The sequence below is a fragment of the Dermochelys coriacea genome, chromosome 5 (assembly GCF_009764565.3).
Source record: "Dermochelys coriacea isolate rDerCor1 chromosome 5, rDerCor1.pri.v4, whole genome shotgun sequence".
Classification (NCBI taxonomy): Eukaryota; Metazoa; Chordata; order Testudines; family Dermochelyidae; genus Dermochelys; species Dermochelys coriacea.
Window position 1 is genome coordinate 61,465,788 of NC_050072.1, and position 17,743 is coordinate 61,483,530.

Consider the following 17,743-nt stretch of genomic DNA (forward strand, 5'->3'; position numbering starts at 1 on the left):
GCTACTCATGGGAAGCCCGATTTGCATCAGCCACCCAGCCATGGAGTTTTCCAAGCTGTTTCTGGACTGCATCAGAGGGATACCCTTTAGGGGGCTCAGGCCATGGTGTGGATGATGCAGCAGGAGCCTGTACTCTTGTAGCTATTAGTGATAGCAGCAGCTCAAACAATTCTTTCTGCTGAGCTCTGTCCTCCTCTCTTAGCTGCAGCTCCTGTTCCAGGAACTCCAAAGCAAGTGCCTGCTCCCATGCTGAAACCCTGTCCTCAAGCTATGAAGCCAGGCTGAGGTTTTCCTCTTGCCTCTCGCCATGCCTTCCTTCTAGCCATATGGCCCTCTGTTTTTTGGTACTGGACCTACTTATTGGCCCAGTCCATAACTTCAACCATAAGTTCATCATGGAAATGCTTCCTCTTGGAACGGTCCAGAGGTATGTTGGTCCAGGCTTCTGCCACAATGTGAGTGAGCTGTTGACATACTGCAGCCAGTAGAAGTTGAGGAGCCTGGAATAGGACAAGACACTTAGGGTTACTGTCTGGTATATCTCAGTGCAGTGAAGGCCACTCTTCAGCACCAAAGATGAGCTCAGTGGCCTCCAGGCACCGATCGCACCTGCTGGTGCTGCATAAGAAGCAAAGAAGAGCTGAGGGGGGCGAGTTGCCAAAAGTAAGAGCAGTGGAGTGGGGTGGTGCCCACCGAGTGTGTCTCGTACTGGAACACTCAGCTCCTGCTCAGGCAAAACGGGCACCGTTGACTCTGGCCACACAGGTGGACCCATTGAGTCTGATCCCGTTGGACTGTCCAGCATGGGACAATCAAATGGGAGAGTTGGAACTGCCATCTACCCCGGACATGTTCGAGGACACCAGGGACCTAGTAGAGATGGCTGCCCTGCAGTCACAATGACAGCACTGGCACCGCACAGAGGAGCGGTGCATTCCAAGGGCAAACCAGCCATGCTCCGGCACTGGTCATCCTCACCTTGGCACTGCTCTCCAGCACTGTGCTGCACGGCACTGCTGTGGTCTCAGAGGTCAGACTTGTCTTCGGGGTCGGAGCCGGAATCATGTCCTAAGGTGGATCCGGCACCGCTCTTGGTATTTGAGGCGTGAAGGACACCAAGTCTCCATGATGCCCTGGCCACTGTAATGGTAGGCACCCACGTAGTGGCTTTTCTGGAACCCATGGGCATAACATCAAGCACAGGGGATGAGCTCCAGGTCCCTGTCAGTTACCTTGGACACATGAGGCCCCCCGTCTTCCTCAATGGTGAGGGAACCTTCATGGGGATCGCAGCCCAGTTTCTTCATTTGCTCAGTATCTTTATGGGTTGTCCTTAGGAGCATCTTCTTTTTATGAATATGTAGTTTGTTAATTATATATGTATTAGGGTTGTAATTCTTTCTTGACAGTTATATTTCCTTTGTCTTTGACAGGAGATTCTTAGAACATCTTTAAATGTAGCGTTTTAGCTCTGTTCAATCCATTTTCTGAGAGCGTTTTCAGTTTCATTAGGGTCTAACAAGAAACAAAATTCTGCCTCCAAAAAGTCCAAGCACTCCTATGCTTTTATATAAACATTTTTTTAGTTTGCAAAAGTTTTTTAATATTAAACAATACTTAGAGAGGATTTACCTTAAATAGTTATTTAAAAGTTGCTGCTTCAAAAATTTTTTTGGCGAGATGATGATTCTTGTCTTCCTGAGTTGGTTGAGAGAACTGCTTAAGCACTGTGTAATTATTTTCCCATTAATGTCAATATTCTATACTCAAATAGCTTCTTGTATTGGTAATCAGTTTAATTCAGGTTAGTACACAAAGTGTTTTATCATTTACAAAACAATGATATTTGGAATACTAGGAGCTTTGCTTTTAGCTAATATTTGCAAGTATGCATTTCACAAAGGGGTTTGTCATTTCAACATTTAAGAAACACTCAGATTTACAAAGCCATTGTTAATTTTTAAATACCAAAATCATTGATAAAAGGTCTCTTCATCATGTATAAGATTCTTGCCTTCAATTATATGCTAAAACTACTCATCAAAATAGTACACTAAATTGCAGAAGGACTATGTAAAAATGCAAGGGTTAAAATGTTTAGGAAGCAGAGTAGAGTTATACAATAGCAGTATAGATTATTTTAATACTTTGGTTTGAAGTTTTCTATTATGGTTAATAAATAGGAGCTATATAGTTGCACAGTGATTGTTGCCATGCATGATTAATGTGGAAGTTAACTGAGACTTTTTTATACACATACTTTTTCATTAAAGTATATATCACTACTATTTTTTTGGCAATTTTCATTTAAAATAATTTCATGCATTTTCATAGGTCTTAGTGTTAGTGGTTTAGGATACCATTTTCTTTATGTGTAGCATTGGAGCATTTTCTTCAAATCATTAACTAAACAGAAATGCTTAGTTTATGCAAATGTTGTTTTATCATGTCAGCCAACTGAACGTATGCCAGTTCTGCCAGCTGACGACATAGCAGTAAATTTCATTATCAAGAATCTGAGAATACAGTAGGCTTTCCTTGGCAGTGGACAGAGGTGAGATACTTAATTGTGGAGGAGTTGTAGCTCCAATTTGTGCATCTGCCAAATTGCTCTGCAGCTCTTTGCTATCTGTTTTGTAGAACACCATTAACATATGCTCTATAAGCAGGTTTCTGGAACAGTGCCAAAAGTGGCTCCATGTGGTCTCTGCTCTAGATTAAATCCCTGGAGAGGTGAGAGAGCTGGCCAATCAGCACCCTTCCCCCACCCCAACTGGCCAGTGGGTGCTAGAGACTCCAAGGGGAGGTGGGAGGAGTTATCTGGTGTCCCTCATCAGCAAGCGTCTCCCTCCCTCCCTCACTGCTGGGGCTGTCCGCTTTCATTGCTGGCCCCATCAATTGCATTTTGCTCTATAAGCAGCTGTTATCCCCTCTTACACTTCAAGATACCTACAACCTTTGCCAGAAAGAAAAATCAGGGAACAAGTAGGATGGAGAGGTGGCTGAGGAACAGGAGAAGGAAACAGAATATCTGGCTCTGTTCCTAGATATACCCTAGTCTACTTGTGTGACCTTGGGCAAATCACTTAATCTATCTGCAGTAATTCTGCTTATCTCAGTGGTCCACAAACTGCGGGGCGCATCCCCTGTGGGGTCTGGGCCCCTCAGGAGGAATGTTGAGAGGGAGGGGGGTGCACGGCAGGGCCTGGATCAGCCCCCACAGATGGGCGGGGAGGGAGCAGCATGCAGACAGATTCCATTAATGATAAGAGGGGGTGTGACTGGAAAAGTTTGCGCACCACTGGCTCTTAAAAGTGCATTATAACAAAACAAATTTAAATTCTGTTAATCTCTTCTGCTTTCTATTCCTGACTCTCTTAGGAATGTTTAAAAATATGTACATCAAGCAGGGAAAAAGTGTGCCACTTTTTTACCCTTGCCCTGCCCAACTAATCTCCTCAATTCTACCTTCCTCACTTTTTTTAAATTATATGCTAAAACTACTCATCAAAATAGTACACTAAATTGCAGAAGGACTCTGTAAATTTCTCACTCCATCTTAAGTAAAGTATTAGTTTTTCTTCATTTTACTGTGTTCTAAGTGGAGACTCTCCCTGTGTATTATAAATGGACTGTGTGTGTGTATTCCAGAATTGGTTTAGAGATACCTTAAGTCTGATTTGTCCCATAGTCTCTATTATTCTTAAATCTCTATCTGATTTATGAAACTTGTACTTTCTCAGTCATTGGTGCTTTCTAATTCTGCTAAGAGAATTGTTTTTAATATTAATTTGATCCTCAATCAGACTTTGGTCTTAGAAATATCAGACGTAACTTGGGGCATGGTTGGTGTAATTGATATACTAACATATAAAATGGTCCCAATCCATAATTTTGTTGCACAAAACGAACATCATTTTTTCAAGCTGAAAACATGAGAGAGAACTTCTTAAAGGAGATGAAACTGTGCTATTTTGTTCATCGTGGTTTCTTGCACCAGATCTCACATGTTGTATGATGCAAGATTTAATATACAATATGTGGGTTGGAGCATCAGTCGAAGAGCTAAACTTTGTTTTTGACTGCTACGGATTGATGAGGGTGAGGTGAAACCTTAGGTACCTCAACATTAGTGAATAGGTAATAAGACCTCACAAGTCAAAATGCCTCCTGAGCACTACATTCAAGATCTGTAAAAAATTGGGTACACATTTTTAAAAAGCTGAAGCTTATTCTTTTTCCCATGCCTAGTCCCCTATAGCAGGCATGGAGGGAAGGGATAAGGCTTGTATCTCCATCTCCATTCCTCCCAAACATGCCCCCATTGGGCTGGTTAGAATTGTTGACAGTACTAAGAAAGTTCCCCATTCCAAAATGCTAGGAGACAGAGTTTGCCTGTCTCCTGCACTTGTGTTCTGTGGAGCAAAGGACCTCTTTACATCTTCACCTGCCTCTAGCAAACCCATGTCTGGTCATAATTTAGCTTTAAACATATATTTGATGATATCTTTGAAAAAAATAATTTTAATGAGCAACAAGGGAGGAAGATTTCTGTAAAAGTAAATAAGCAGCTTAATTGAAGTAAATGCCCAACCTGAAATCATGCATTTAAACCCAGACTTAACTCAGCCTCTTTTGTGTGTGACTTTAAGTATTGATCTCATTTTGCATGTGTTTGTTTTTAAATATTGTAAAGCACTTTCTTCTGAGTGTTCAATTGACTTGTAATTAATGGCATGTTAATCATATTAACTTACCTGCAAGAGTTAGCCCTGGAGCTGGAGAAAGTAAAGTCTTTGAGAAAGTTAATTGTCAGCGGAGTGGATCTTTGTTGTTGCTGCTGTTACCAAACCATTATCGTTTTGTTTTGGGATTTTTTGGTATTTTGGTATTTCTTAAGGCTATTCTACAAATACTACATACTCTGTTTTAGGTCTTCAAAGACGAAGTAGCTATGCTGCTAACTGGAATTCTTGGAAATGTAGTAGAATATTGGATTCTTTCAGGCTTCATGATGGACAGAAACGTGTTGCATCAAGTGGCAGATGACCTGGCAAATTACATTGCCATTGCATGTGACGGTGAGTGTCTGGGATACATTTTATCCTCTTTTAAATGTTAGTCCTAATTTAAGTTAATTTAAGTTTCCTGTTAAGCTATTTTGCCTTTCATTATGCCTGTGCAACCTCATTGCATAGATATTTTAAAATTATAAAAGGGGTAATGTTTGACTCTTCAGTCTATTAACTGATGCAAGGGCCAAAATTTAACTGGCTTTCCTTGCAGATTTGTGCCGGACAGGTTTTTTCATCAGGCTCCAACTCTTGTTAAAATCCCTCTTAAGTTGCAGAATGGGAGCTCTGCTGCAAATGCTGTTAGCCCAGGAAGAGGCTCAGAACCTGGAAGGTTTATTGGGGTCTCATCGTACCCCATATCTGCTGGGACTCCACTAGGGATATCTCGTTAGGTCAGATTATTCCTTCAGCTCTTGAGACTCAGCAAACTGGACACTCCTCACTGACCAAAGACTTTTTTTTTCAACAAATTTGAAAATCACTTTGAATTCCCATGTCCAGTGCACCTTGATGGAAAAGCACCAGTGTCTCAGCCCACGTCCTTAAATCAGTTATTGAGTCACTGGGTAAGAAATCAAATGTTCTTCTGGGTTACCATTTCTCCCAAGAGTAAGACCTGGGGTCTTTTAGGGAAATATCACTACACTGCCTCTCAAATTATGTATTAAATAATGAAACACCATTTCACAAACTGACCACCACAACCATGATCCAACAGGAATCTCTAGCTGAGAGAAGAGCTCTGTCCTCCAGGGATGATGCCAAAGGGGAAAGGAAACCAAAAATGGAAGAAAACAAAAATACCTTTTTAAAAAAAAAAAAAAAAAAAAAAAAAAAACCTACTTGCCTTCCATAAGCTCTTACCCACCAAAAGATACCACGAATGGACTCGCTTTATATTACCTTCACTCAGAACACCAGAGAGAAGTCTAGATTAGGGAATAGGTCCAAGTCCTCCTTCTAGTCCAAACAGCTAGCATTACTATAACAGGGCCTGCCTCAGTATAGGAATACAGGGAGTCTTGGATTTACGTCAGACGCCACTTACAACGCTTTTCAATTGACTGCCCATTTTGCCCCTATAACATTTGTTTCGCCCTTACGATGTTCGATTTGCATAAAGTTCACTTGAAATCACTTCCTGGTTGAGTAATACTGGTATGGAGCTGGAAGGGGTCACTTCTGATTGGCTTCGAGGCAGTAGAGTAGCTTGTTGTCTTTGATTGGCTGAGCCCAGTGCCGGGAGCCAATGAGAAAGCTTGAACAATGATTGGCTGAGGCTCAGCATGTGTGCCATTCTCCCTGGCTATCTGAGTATGTGTTGCTGGCATTCTGAGCAGCATATGTGAGTTTATATGTTTGTTTGAATGCTATTTACAAAAAACAATTTACAGTAAATACATTGATGTTGCAACATTAGTCATCTATAATTCGTTTAGTATAAAAATCTGGGTTATTGTGGTGAAAATAGTGGTTCAGGAACCAATGCCCCCTCCATACTATTGATTCCTATGGGAAAAGTAGTTTCGCTTTACATTTAGACTTACAATGCAGTTCTGAGGAATGAATTGTGTCGTAAGTCTGAGGATTCCCTTCATACCTCATACATAGGGTGCAGGCACTTCTTGACACCTGGATCTTGTCATCTTCAGCCAGAAGGGTAGGTGCAGGAGATAATGCTGCACTGATACTTTCTGGAACTTCAGTTTGTTTTTTGAGTGCCTTATCCATATGTGTTCCTCTAAGCACAAGCACGCCAACAAAGCACTTGAGTTCAGATTGTTCTGGCTAGCAGTGGCTATTGCGGAATCATACCTGTTTCCTGAGTGTTCTCATGCCTCTAACTGAGAGTATAAAGGGTGGGGTGACCCCAACAGTCCCTCAGTTCCTTCTCACTCACCCTGTAGTGTATTTCTTGTGTAAACAATTGTAAATAGGTAGGTACTTGATAACATTTCCTAACACTAATTATTAAGAAATTACTCTCTTGCTTTTACAAGGAAAGTTGCTCCTTTATTTTGCCTGTGAGTTACTCCTGATACTGGGATCAGTCATGACTGAACACAAAAGTGTAATGCCTCTAAATGGTGGGCATATCAGATACCTACTGTGTCTTGCTGAAGGGCACATTAGAGAAATGTGCTATCTGTAAATCTTTTAAATGAGACTCCCTAGCTCTCTGGGTTCTCTTAAGAAAAAAATGTTTCTTTTGGAGAAAGCAATGCATTTCTTCTCAAACACTGGGATGCCTGAGGCAGAAAGTGCTGAACATGCATGTAAAAGTTCTTCAGCTGGCTCCTGTACCTATAAGACTTTAAGTTCCTACTTCCAAAGATCTGTTGTCCTTGCCTGGGTGACAGGGAGGAAAGACCACAGAGAGAATAGGCCTAGGTCTAGGTCTCCTTCACCAGGCCCTTCCTCAAAGAACCACAAATCTCCTCTAGTCTCTGAGGTTAAGGATAGCACAAGGCCCAGAACAGGATACCTTTGGCACCCAGTCAGGCACTGTGCCTCAGGAGCAGGTTTTTGGTATCACATAAATCACCTGGTACTGACCCCTCATCATGGAATTGCCCCAGTTCTCCAAGATTTCCTGAAAATTGACATTAATTGTCCAGAAAGCTTCTCGATCAGCTCTTTTAAAACTCTTGGGTGCAAGCTATCTGGACCTATTGATTTCAAAATGTCTAACTTCAACAGCTGCTATTTAACATCCTTTAGAGATACTAGTGAAATGGAAAGAGTGTTATTACCATATGATGAAACTATATCATCTGTTTTTCTCCAAATACAGAATAGAAATATTTATTGAATGCTTTTGCATTATTATTGATAATTCTACCATTTCTATCTAGTAATGACCAATACCATTGTCATGATTCTTTTTGTTCCTAATATATTTTAAAAACTTCTCATTGTCCTTAACTCTGCTGGATATAGATTTCTTCTTTCGTCGCTTTGCTTCCCTTATCCTTTTCTACAGCTCCTAACTTCTGACTTACATTCATTACTATCAACTTCCCCTTTCTTCCATTTTGTTATATATTTTTTATTTATTTTTTTGCCATCACTTCCCCTATAAACAGATCAGTTTTTAACCATTATGGCCTTCTTTGTTGACTGGATTTTTGGGCAACTAGTAAGACAGTCTTAAGCCCCCAAATACTTGAACTGTTTCACTGTCTTCCGCTCTTGTCCACTGACAGTGATATGTGAGCTGATCCCATCACATTTGTTTGTCATCAGGTTGGTTTTCTCTGTACTGATTTCCATACCGTATTTTGCGAAGGTTTCATCCAATCATTTTACAAGGTTGGCAATTTCATCTTCACTGCCTGCCAGGCCATCAATGTCATCAGCATACTGAAGATTTGAGATTGTGCATATGTGATCTAGGGCCTCAGTCATTATGCACTCCGAGTAGATGTTGAACAGTGTGGGCGAAAGAAGGGAGCCTTGCCGGACTCCAGCAGCGGTGTGAAACCACTCTCCTATTGTGCCATTGACAAGAACTGCACTGCTGGCCTTGGCATACAGCTGTTAAATGGTAAGAAAAAGCTTACGACCAACATTGTACTTCTTCAAGGTTCCCCAGAGAGTTTTGTGCCATACTCTGTCAAGTGCCTTTTTGAAGTCAACAAAGACATGGTAGATATCCTGCAGGTGTTATGAATATTTCTCACCTAGAACATGAAGGTTGAAAATCTATTCTGTGGTACTTCTTCCAGCAGGAAAGCCAGCCTGTTCTTCAGCCATGATATTGTCTGCTTGTGGCTTCAATCTGTTCACTATGACTTTCAACATTTTGACACAATTATAGGTTGCCTCTCTTTGGCAGAGTAACGATTAGTGACTGTGTCCATGTGGAGGGCCACTCATCTGTTTGCCAGATCTTGTTGCAGATCTTGCAGATCGTGAATACATCTATTACTATTTCTCTTCCGAATTTCATCAGTTTGGCTGGGATGTTGTCAATACCTGTAGTCTTTCCATTCTTGAGTGATTTCACAGCTGTCTCCCCTTCTTCGCATAGTATTGGAAAGTCCTCCTCCTCCTCTGTTGAATCTGGGCTGTCTAAGACACTAGAATCTCCATTTGTCAGGTGGTTCTATAGATCACAGCAGTAGTTTGTCCACTATTGATGATGTCCCTTTCTTCTGTAAGACTGTTCCCTTCTTTGTCTTGGATTGCATTCACTTTGATCCATCTCTCCTTTGTCAGATCTTTTACAGCCTGGGAGGCTTGTTTGCTATTTTTATTATTGATACACTCTAATTTTAGAACATTTGTTTTTCAATCCATATCTTTTTGGCCATTTTCATTCCTTTTTTGATCTTTCTGCCAATCACCCTGTATTTATCAGCTCCCTCAGTGCTGTTCTTGTCTCTCAAGTTCTCTTCTAATGTCACAGATTTGTAGTATTTCATTTGTGACCCATGGTTTTTGTCTTCTTACGATGTTTCCCAAGGATGTCCGTTGCTGCCTCATTCATTATAGCATTGAAATTGTTGGTCATTGTTTCTACGTCTTCCTCTAGAGCAAGCTGCACGGGGCAAATTTTCCATCGATCATTGCTTGAAATGACTCTCCAATGTTTTGGTCTCTGAGTCTTTCTAAATCAATCTTGGTTCTGGTGAACTTTGGCCTGACGATTTTTTCCTTTGCCACCGCCAAAAATTTAGCATCAGAAGGTCATGATCACTTCCAATATCAGCACCGGGGAAGCTCCTTGTTTTAGCACTGTTAATCCCAGAATGAAATCAGTTTTGCACCATTATGTAGTCTATCTGGCTGTGATGTAGACTATTAAGTATGTGCCATGTTGATCGTCTGGATGCTTAATGTGTTTGCAAGAACCAGATTGTTATAGCTGGCAAACTCCAAAAGTCTCAATCCTCTCTCATTGGGTACCGCATTACAGAAAGGGCCACAATAATCTTGCCAATCTGCCTGTGCATCAGTACCCACTTTAGCATTCCAATCTCCTTGTACAATCAGGATATCTTTCTTGTGTACCTTATTAATGGTCTCTTGGAGCTGATTGTAAAAGTCTTCATTTTGCTCATCATCATAGTCTGTTGTTGGGGCTTAGACTTGTACCACTGTGATATTAAACGGTACTGCCTTTAGACGGATGTAAATAAGCCTGCTGGACATTGGGCGGCATCCTAATACTGAATTCTTGATATCTTTATGCACAAGAAATTCTACACCATTGACATATTTGTCCTCTCCACTGTAATAGAGTACATAGCCGCCTTCTCTTAGTACCTCTCCAAAGTTCTTCCATCTGACCTCAGAGATTCCTAGTAGGTGCCAGGTGTATTGTTCCATTTCGTACGTGAGTTGTTTCAACATCCCTATTTGTCTCCATGTCCTTACATTCCATGTGGCTATGGTGATGTTATCTCTTCCATGGATCCTCTTTGTTGGGGTAACACCAGCAGTATACTTGTCGCATCTGCCCTGGTGGAGACAGATGGTACGGTCCATTATTAACCCGGGCTGCGATCAATCCGGTATGTACATTGTTGACTTGCTCATGTGTGTCTTGGACAAATTTCTAACCTGGTGAAACCCATCCCTCTCCCCCTTTTAGTCACCTCTTACGACATGCAGGAGGAGCAATGGGCCTATTCTATCCCCGGATCCACAGGGGAACTTTTGCACACTCAATCCTTCCTAAATAGGCTATAACCATTGATTTTTAACATCCTAGTCATGGTTAATCATCCCATTGGTTTTAGTAATATCAACTAGATCACATTTATGCTCATAAGAGGAATTCAGATTGCTCATTTGTTTGTTATCCAGACTCCTAGTATTGGTGTATAGGCAATTCAAAAAATTTCTTCTCTTAATGTGCTTTGTTTCCTTGATTAATTTTGTTCTCAACATCTCAATATTGTGCTAAGTGCTCTTATCGTTCCTCTTTTTACCCTTCCCTTTTTCTATTTGCTTAATGCCCCCTGAATACTCTAGCTAGCTTTTCCCAATAGAGACTGGTTCCCCTTCTACTGAGATGGAAGCCACCCAAGCTATACAACCCCTTCTCCCCATAAAGAGTGGATCAGTGTTCCACAAACCCTCCACCCCTTACCTAGCCAGTAGTTCCCTTATGCATATCAATATTCCTGACCCTACTGGGGCCTTCGTGGAATACACCACACCAGAAGACCGGTGTCATCTTCCTAATCCTGGGCTAGATTCCTTTTTCCACCTCACAAGGGGGCTTTACCACCAGCTCAATATGTTCCTCTGCCAACTGTAAACAGATTATTATTCAAGTGCTTGCTCATGTCCATTCATGTAGGTGTGTGCTCGCCCCAAGTGCCAGTGCCAGAAAGTTTTAAGTTCTTTTAGGGAGCAGAAAGTCATCTACTAGAGCTACGTACCTGGAAAAGTGGGAAAGATTCTTGATCTGGTCGGCGCAGAAAGGTGTCTCGCCCACGTGGTCATCAGTGCCTTTCATTCTGGACTACTTGCTACACCTGAAGCAGCAAGGACTATCGGTGTCATTGATTAGAGTCCACCTGTATGCAGTTTTGGTGTGTCACCTGTGGGTGAAGGGCCAGTCTGTCTTTGAAAACCAATCTGCAGTCGGTTTCTCAAGGGTTTAATAGACTATGCCCCCAGGTACGTCAATCAATCCCACCCTGGGATCTCAACCTGGTATTGTCGAGACTCATGGGTTCCCCATTTGAATCATTGGCATTGTGTCTTCTGCTCTACTTGTCCTGGAAGGTGGCCTTCCTGGTGGACACAATTTCAGCTAGAAGGGTCTCCTAGATTAAGGTCCTTACTTTGGAACCTCTGTACATGGGATTCTTCAAGGACAAGGTACAGCTGCATCCTCAACCAGCCTTCCTCCCGAAGATGGTTTCACAGTTCCATAGTAATCAGAACATATTTCTTCTGGTCTTCTATCCAAAACTGCATGCCAACAAACAGGAGTAGAAACTTTAGATGTTTAGATCTAAACACTAGATGTCAGATACACGCTGCCTGCAGGCTTCCCAAAAATCTCATAACTGGGAAAAGGCCATTTCCAGGAAAGGCATTTCTGTTCTAAATCTACTTGCCTTCTTCTAATGAAGATCCCTTACACAAAAACTGAGGGTACATTTACACTGCAATAAAAGACTTGTAGCAGCTGGTCCAGGTCGGCTGACTTGGGCTCATGAGACTTAGGCTGTGGGTTATAAAATTGTAGTGTAGACATTCTGGCTTGGGCTGGAGCTCAGGATCTCAGACTCCACGAAGTAAGAAGGTCTCAGAACCCAGACTCCAGCCCAAGTCTGAGCGTCTACAGGGCAATTTTATAGCCCTGCAACCCAAGCTTCATGAACCCGAGTCAGCTGACCTGGGCTCTGAGAGGCGATGCTGGGTTTTTTTATCACCGTGTAGACATACCCTCGAAATACTGAACTTAACAGAAAACCTTGTTACTTTAACCAAATATGCATTGTATTCAAATGTAGCATTTAATTTATTAATTTGGGGGAGGAGGGAAAGTGTTCTAAATGCCTTCCTATGGAATATGAAATTTGTAAAAACAGGTGATAAAAGATTTGGTTATAAACAATGTTGAGCATGTTTGGGGAAGGGGAGTCAGCCTCCACCTTTGTTACAATCATTGGATATTCTTGATATCGAATACCATTAACATGTGTCAGCATCATGACAGCATAACATTCATCCAGGATTTACTACTGCACTGTGTTGCTTTTATTATATGCCTTCTTGACTAATGTTTAATACTTTTTTTTTTTCATATGGATGGTATTATGTTGTCCCATCTGAAATTTTGAAGATTATCACTAGTGTAACTTCCTTGAATAAATACTTTCCTTTTCAAAAATCTTAGCATAACTGTTATGCAGATTGTATCAGAGATAGTCTTTTATTTTAAAATGATTGATTTAATATTTTAAGCAGATTCACTTTTTAAAACCTGATGAGCCGTGTCACAAAAACTATGCTTGTTAGCTACTGAATTATATGTTTGTAAATTGGCAGTTTTAATCATTTAATTTATGAATTATCAGTAGTAGGAAAGAAATCCAGCAGGGGCATGAACTATGATTTCGCCTTCTTTGATATGGCTTATGTATCTATCTTTTATTTGTTTTTCTGTCTGTTTAATTTTTCCCCAATCTAGACTTTTCAACACAGGAATTAAAAATGTTCATTTGTTCCATACCATCTCTCTGGCTTCAAATGTTTGTTGCAGAGGCAGTCTTTAAAAATTTATGTTTACGGAGGAACATTACTATTTCTGCCAAACCTCTTTCTCTTCACAAAATAGTAAGTAGCATTTGTACTGCTTGATATTGAACTACATTTTGGAATGTAAAATGACTAACAGACTAATGGAATTCTGGAAACCAATAATTTTTACTTATTTGCCTTCTCCTTGTCCTATACCACAGTTAGAGGAGATACGCATTGCCTGTGTCGCATTCCATCCTTGGAGAATCCAAAGCATTTAAATGAAAAATAATATTGGGTTTGGGTTTATCCTGGCACAGATCTGAGATCATAGTTCAAATATGGATATGATTTTTTTTCTTACGAAGCAATTCTTAGTGACAACTGTCTTGTTAAGGTGGCAGCCTACACCATCAGATAAAGTGAAAAACATTAAAAATAATCTTTTTTCATTGGAATATTAAATTCCAGGTGTAGGAATATGCCCAATTTTGTGTGATAAAGTAAATACTGAAAAAAGGCAATTCTATCCACTATATTATTCCCAAACACAACATTGTTTCATGATTCAGAACAACAGTGTTCCATCTAAATTTTCTCCTGTTAATGTTCCATCTTCTACTTCTGTCAAAGTTGCTACCTTCACCTCACAATTTCTGGTGCTTGGGTATGCAATGTCAAGACTGTCTTCAAAGGGTATGTTGTAGTCAGGGCAAGGGCAGAACAGGGAGAGGATGGGGAAAAACAGAGTGGAGCTCTGTTAAAGTGGACAATCAAGGCCTAAACCCTCAATTCTTGAAGGTGGATTCAAAGTCAGACAGCTTCACAAAGCATAGAATATCAGGGTTGGAAGGGACCTCAGGAGGTCATCTAGTCCAACCCCCTGCTCAAAGCAGGACCGAATCCCCAACTAAATCATCCCAGCCAGGGCTTTGTCAAGCCTGACCTTAAAAATCTCTAAGGAAGGAGATTCCACCACCTTCCTACGTAACCCATTCCATTGCTTCACCACCCTCCTAGTGAAAAAGTTTTTCCTAATATCCAGCCTAAACCTCCCTCACTGCAACTTGAGACCATTACTCCTTGTTCTATCATCTGGTACCACTGAGAACAGTCTAGATCCATCCTCTTTGGAACCCCTTTTCAGGTAGTTGAAAGGAGCTATCAAATCCCCCCCCTCATTCTTCTCTTCTGCAGACTAAATAATCCCAGTTCCCTCAGCCTCTCCTCATAAGTCATGTGCTCCAGCCCCCTAATCATTTTTGTTGCCCTCTGCTGGACATTTTCCAATTTTTCCACATCCTTCTTGTTGCGTGGGGCCCAAAACTGGACACAGTACTCCAGATGAGGCCTCACCAATGCCAAATAGAGGGGAACGATCACGTTCCTCAATCTGCTGGCAATGCTCCTACTTATACAGCCCAAAATGCCGTTAACCTTCTTGGCAACAAGGGCACACTGTTGACTCATATCCAGCTTCTCTTCCACTGGAACCCCTAGGTCCTTTTCTGCAGAACTGCTGCCTAGCCACTCGGTCCCTAATCTGTAGCAGTGCATGGGATTCTTCCTTCCTAAGTGCAGGTCTCTGCACTTGTCCTTGTTGAACCTCCTCAGATTTCTTTTGGCCCAATCCTCTAATTTGTCTAGGTCCCTCTGTATGCTATCCGTACTCTCCAGCGTATCTGCCACTCCTCCCAGATTAGTATCATCTGCAGACTTGCTGAGGGTGTAATCCATGCCATCCTCCAGATCATTAATGAAGATATTGAACAAAACCGGCCCCAGGACCAATCCTTGGAGCACTCCGCTGGATACCGGCTGCCAACTAGACATGGAGCTATTGTTCACTACCCGTTGAGCCCGACAATGTAGCCAGCTTTCTGTCCATCTTCTATACAGAACAGTTGCCTTCAGCTTACATATGGATATAGAAGAATTCAAGATAGATTGGAACTTTTTTATGCATTGTTCACCATAAATAATCTTTAAGCAGAGCACTGGGGAAAGACATATGTAAGCTGACAAAACAAGCCAAGAAATGAACACACGAGCTAGCTTTACCATGTGTAATCAACACATACGCAATAGAAAACTCTACTAATGTTTATATAACATAGTCAGCATTATTAAGTCTTCATATGACAATTGCACAGTAAAGTAAATGGAAACATTTTTTCAGTGAATAAGGCAAATTCTCATTCCTTTTGCAAATTTTTCTTGGTCTCATGGAGATTTTTCCCCTCCTCCACAGGGTGGTATTAATTTCTGGCCTAATTTTGCCGCCTGAACTCCTGTTGAGTATTATCTTGTTACCTAAGTAGTCCCACCTTAGCAGTATAAACATTCTTAAACTTTTTTAAAGTAATGGGTGTAGTGATGTGATTGTGGTAGGAGACGGTCTTACGTAGAGTAAATGCAGCAAAAGATGGAGGGAAAATGAATTATAATTTCTAATGACCAGTTAAGCAGTACTTCTTTTTCCCTAAACACAGTCATAAAAATTATACAGGCATATTATTTTTGCAACAGGTTTGTTCCTATTTGCCTGCTTTAGGAGAAGTAGGTATGCATGAGACTGGGAAAGTGCAGAAAGTGAAGAAAAAGAAAATAGGGCAGTGGCCTTGCCCTAAGTCTCAAAGGGCATTACTGATGCTAAATGGTGATGAGCAGAACCAAGCCAAACTGCTGCCTGATCTACCGTAAGTAATATCTATAACATCACCAGTTTTATTCTGCTTTGGGGGACAGCTTCTGACCTGACACATTTCTTGAACTTTATGTGACCTGTGTTGTTGTCTGCAAATTACTGTGACAGGCAGAAAGTTCCATTTTAAACTTGTAACACATCTGGGTAGGTTTTTTCCTCTCTCGGTTTATATGTATATTGATGCACGTTCATTTCCCTAAGGAAGCATTTTGCATTAATAATGGGAAAATGTAAGTATTCACAGAATTATTTTTTTTAAGTCTGATCCCCATATAATTACTGCTTTAAACAAGTATGTACTTTGCCAAATGTTTTTAAAATACAATTAAGATTAAGTATCAGAGGGGTAGCCGTGTTAGTCTGTATCCACGAAAGCTTATGCCCTAATAAATCTGTTAGTCTTTAAGGTGCCACCGGACTCTTTGTTCTTTTTAATTAAGATTAAATTTCAGACTCTCTAACTCGAAAACACACATTATATGTATGGATTATATACATGCTGTAATAACATTAAATATGTACATATGTTTAATAATTTTCCAAAATGATTAATTTAATAAAAATATACTTGTCGTTGCTTGTTTTCCTTTTAGTGAACTGATCTTCAATAAATTCCCTCCATTATCAAAGAAGTTAAGGATGAAAGCAGAAGTTGAAGTGTCAAACACCAAAGAGAATCGCCACCCTTTGGATGAAGAGATGCACTTTTACAAGACTAATATTAAAGGTATTCTGTATATCTAATTTATGCTAAAAATTTCATATGGTTACAATCAGTACTTTCAGGTTTAATACACTTGCCCTGATGAATGATGAGCTAAAGTGACGTCCCAAGCCCAAGAAATACTTCCTTGTGTATCATATTGTTGTTTTCAACATTTATTTGAGAGAGAAATCATTTTATACATGGTGAAATAAAGCTGCTTTCTCTATTCCCCTTCCTCCTCCCAACCCCCCCGAAATATTAGAGTGTATAGCTTGTGTGAGCTCATTCCAGTCTTGCCCGTCTTACTTTGCTAATCCACCTCAACCTGTACTTGGTAGGATCAACATCTTCTGATTTGAAAGTATAATTCAGTTTTCATCTCTTTCAGTCCTAGACATTTTGTGAACAAAGACTGAGAAGTATGCTGTGTTGCATAGCTGTGTTAAGCATATGGACGGTTTTCTTCCAGGCATTGAGCCCAGACTATAAAATGCATTTGGCTTTTAGTCTTAACTATACTGGAACCCAAGTATCTTGGAATGAAATAGCACTGCAGTAATTCACTCAGGCCTCACTTACTATACAAATTTAATAAAATGCACTTTACACAAGCCTGTACCTAGCCAGAATCACTTGCTGGAACTGGGTGGGTTTTTTTGCTTTGTTTTGTTTTTTAATCTGAGCCTTACCAATAGTGTTTCTAATACAAATATATCTATCATGTAGACACTCAAGGGAGAAGTGAAGTAAAATTGGCACCCAAAAAAAAAAAAGGCCCTCATCATTCAAGGTTTTATATTCAGTAGTGTATGTCTCAAAAAATGAAGGACAAAAAATTCACCGCATTTTGGGATTTATTTAAAAAAAAAAATTCATCAGTAACAGAGCCAGGCCATGCATTTTAAAAAATTGGTGCCCTTTCCCTTTACTGCTACTGTAAGTAAAATTAACATGAATGATTGCAGGCTGCTTTTATAAAGGCAAAATGAACTAGAGGAATAGGGCAGAAAATGGTCAACTCTTCATCTTCCCCATCTCTCTACC

At 40.6% G+C, this 17,743-nt stretch overlaps 1 protein-coding gene across 7 annotated transcripts in view; it reads left to right on the forward strand.

Annotated features, from left to right (window-relative positions):
• Positions 1-17,743, forward strand: part of SLF1 (SMC5-SMC6 complex localization factor 1) — a 67,949-nt gene that overhangs the window by 37,082 nt on the left and 13,124 nt on the right. For all 7 annotated transcript variants that reach the window (XM_043514590.1, XM_038403492.2, XM_038403490.2 and 4 more), the window contains 4 exons: positions 4,934-5,081; positions 13,237-13,382; positions 15,816-15,985; positions 16,587-16,720. In XM_043514590.1, the coding sequence (XP_043370525.1) occupies positions 4,934-5,081; positions 13,237-13,382; positions 15,816-15,985; positions 16,587-16,720 (598 nt within the window). The remainder of the gene's footprint in view (positions 1-4,933; positions 5,082-13,236; positions 13,383-15,815; positions 15,986-16,586; positions 16,721-17,743) is intronic.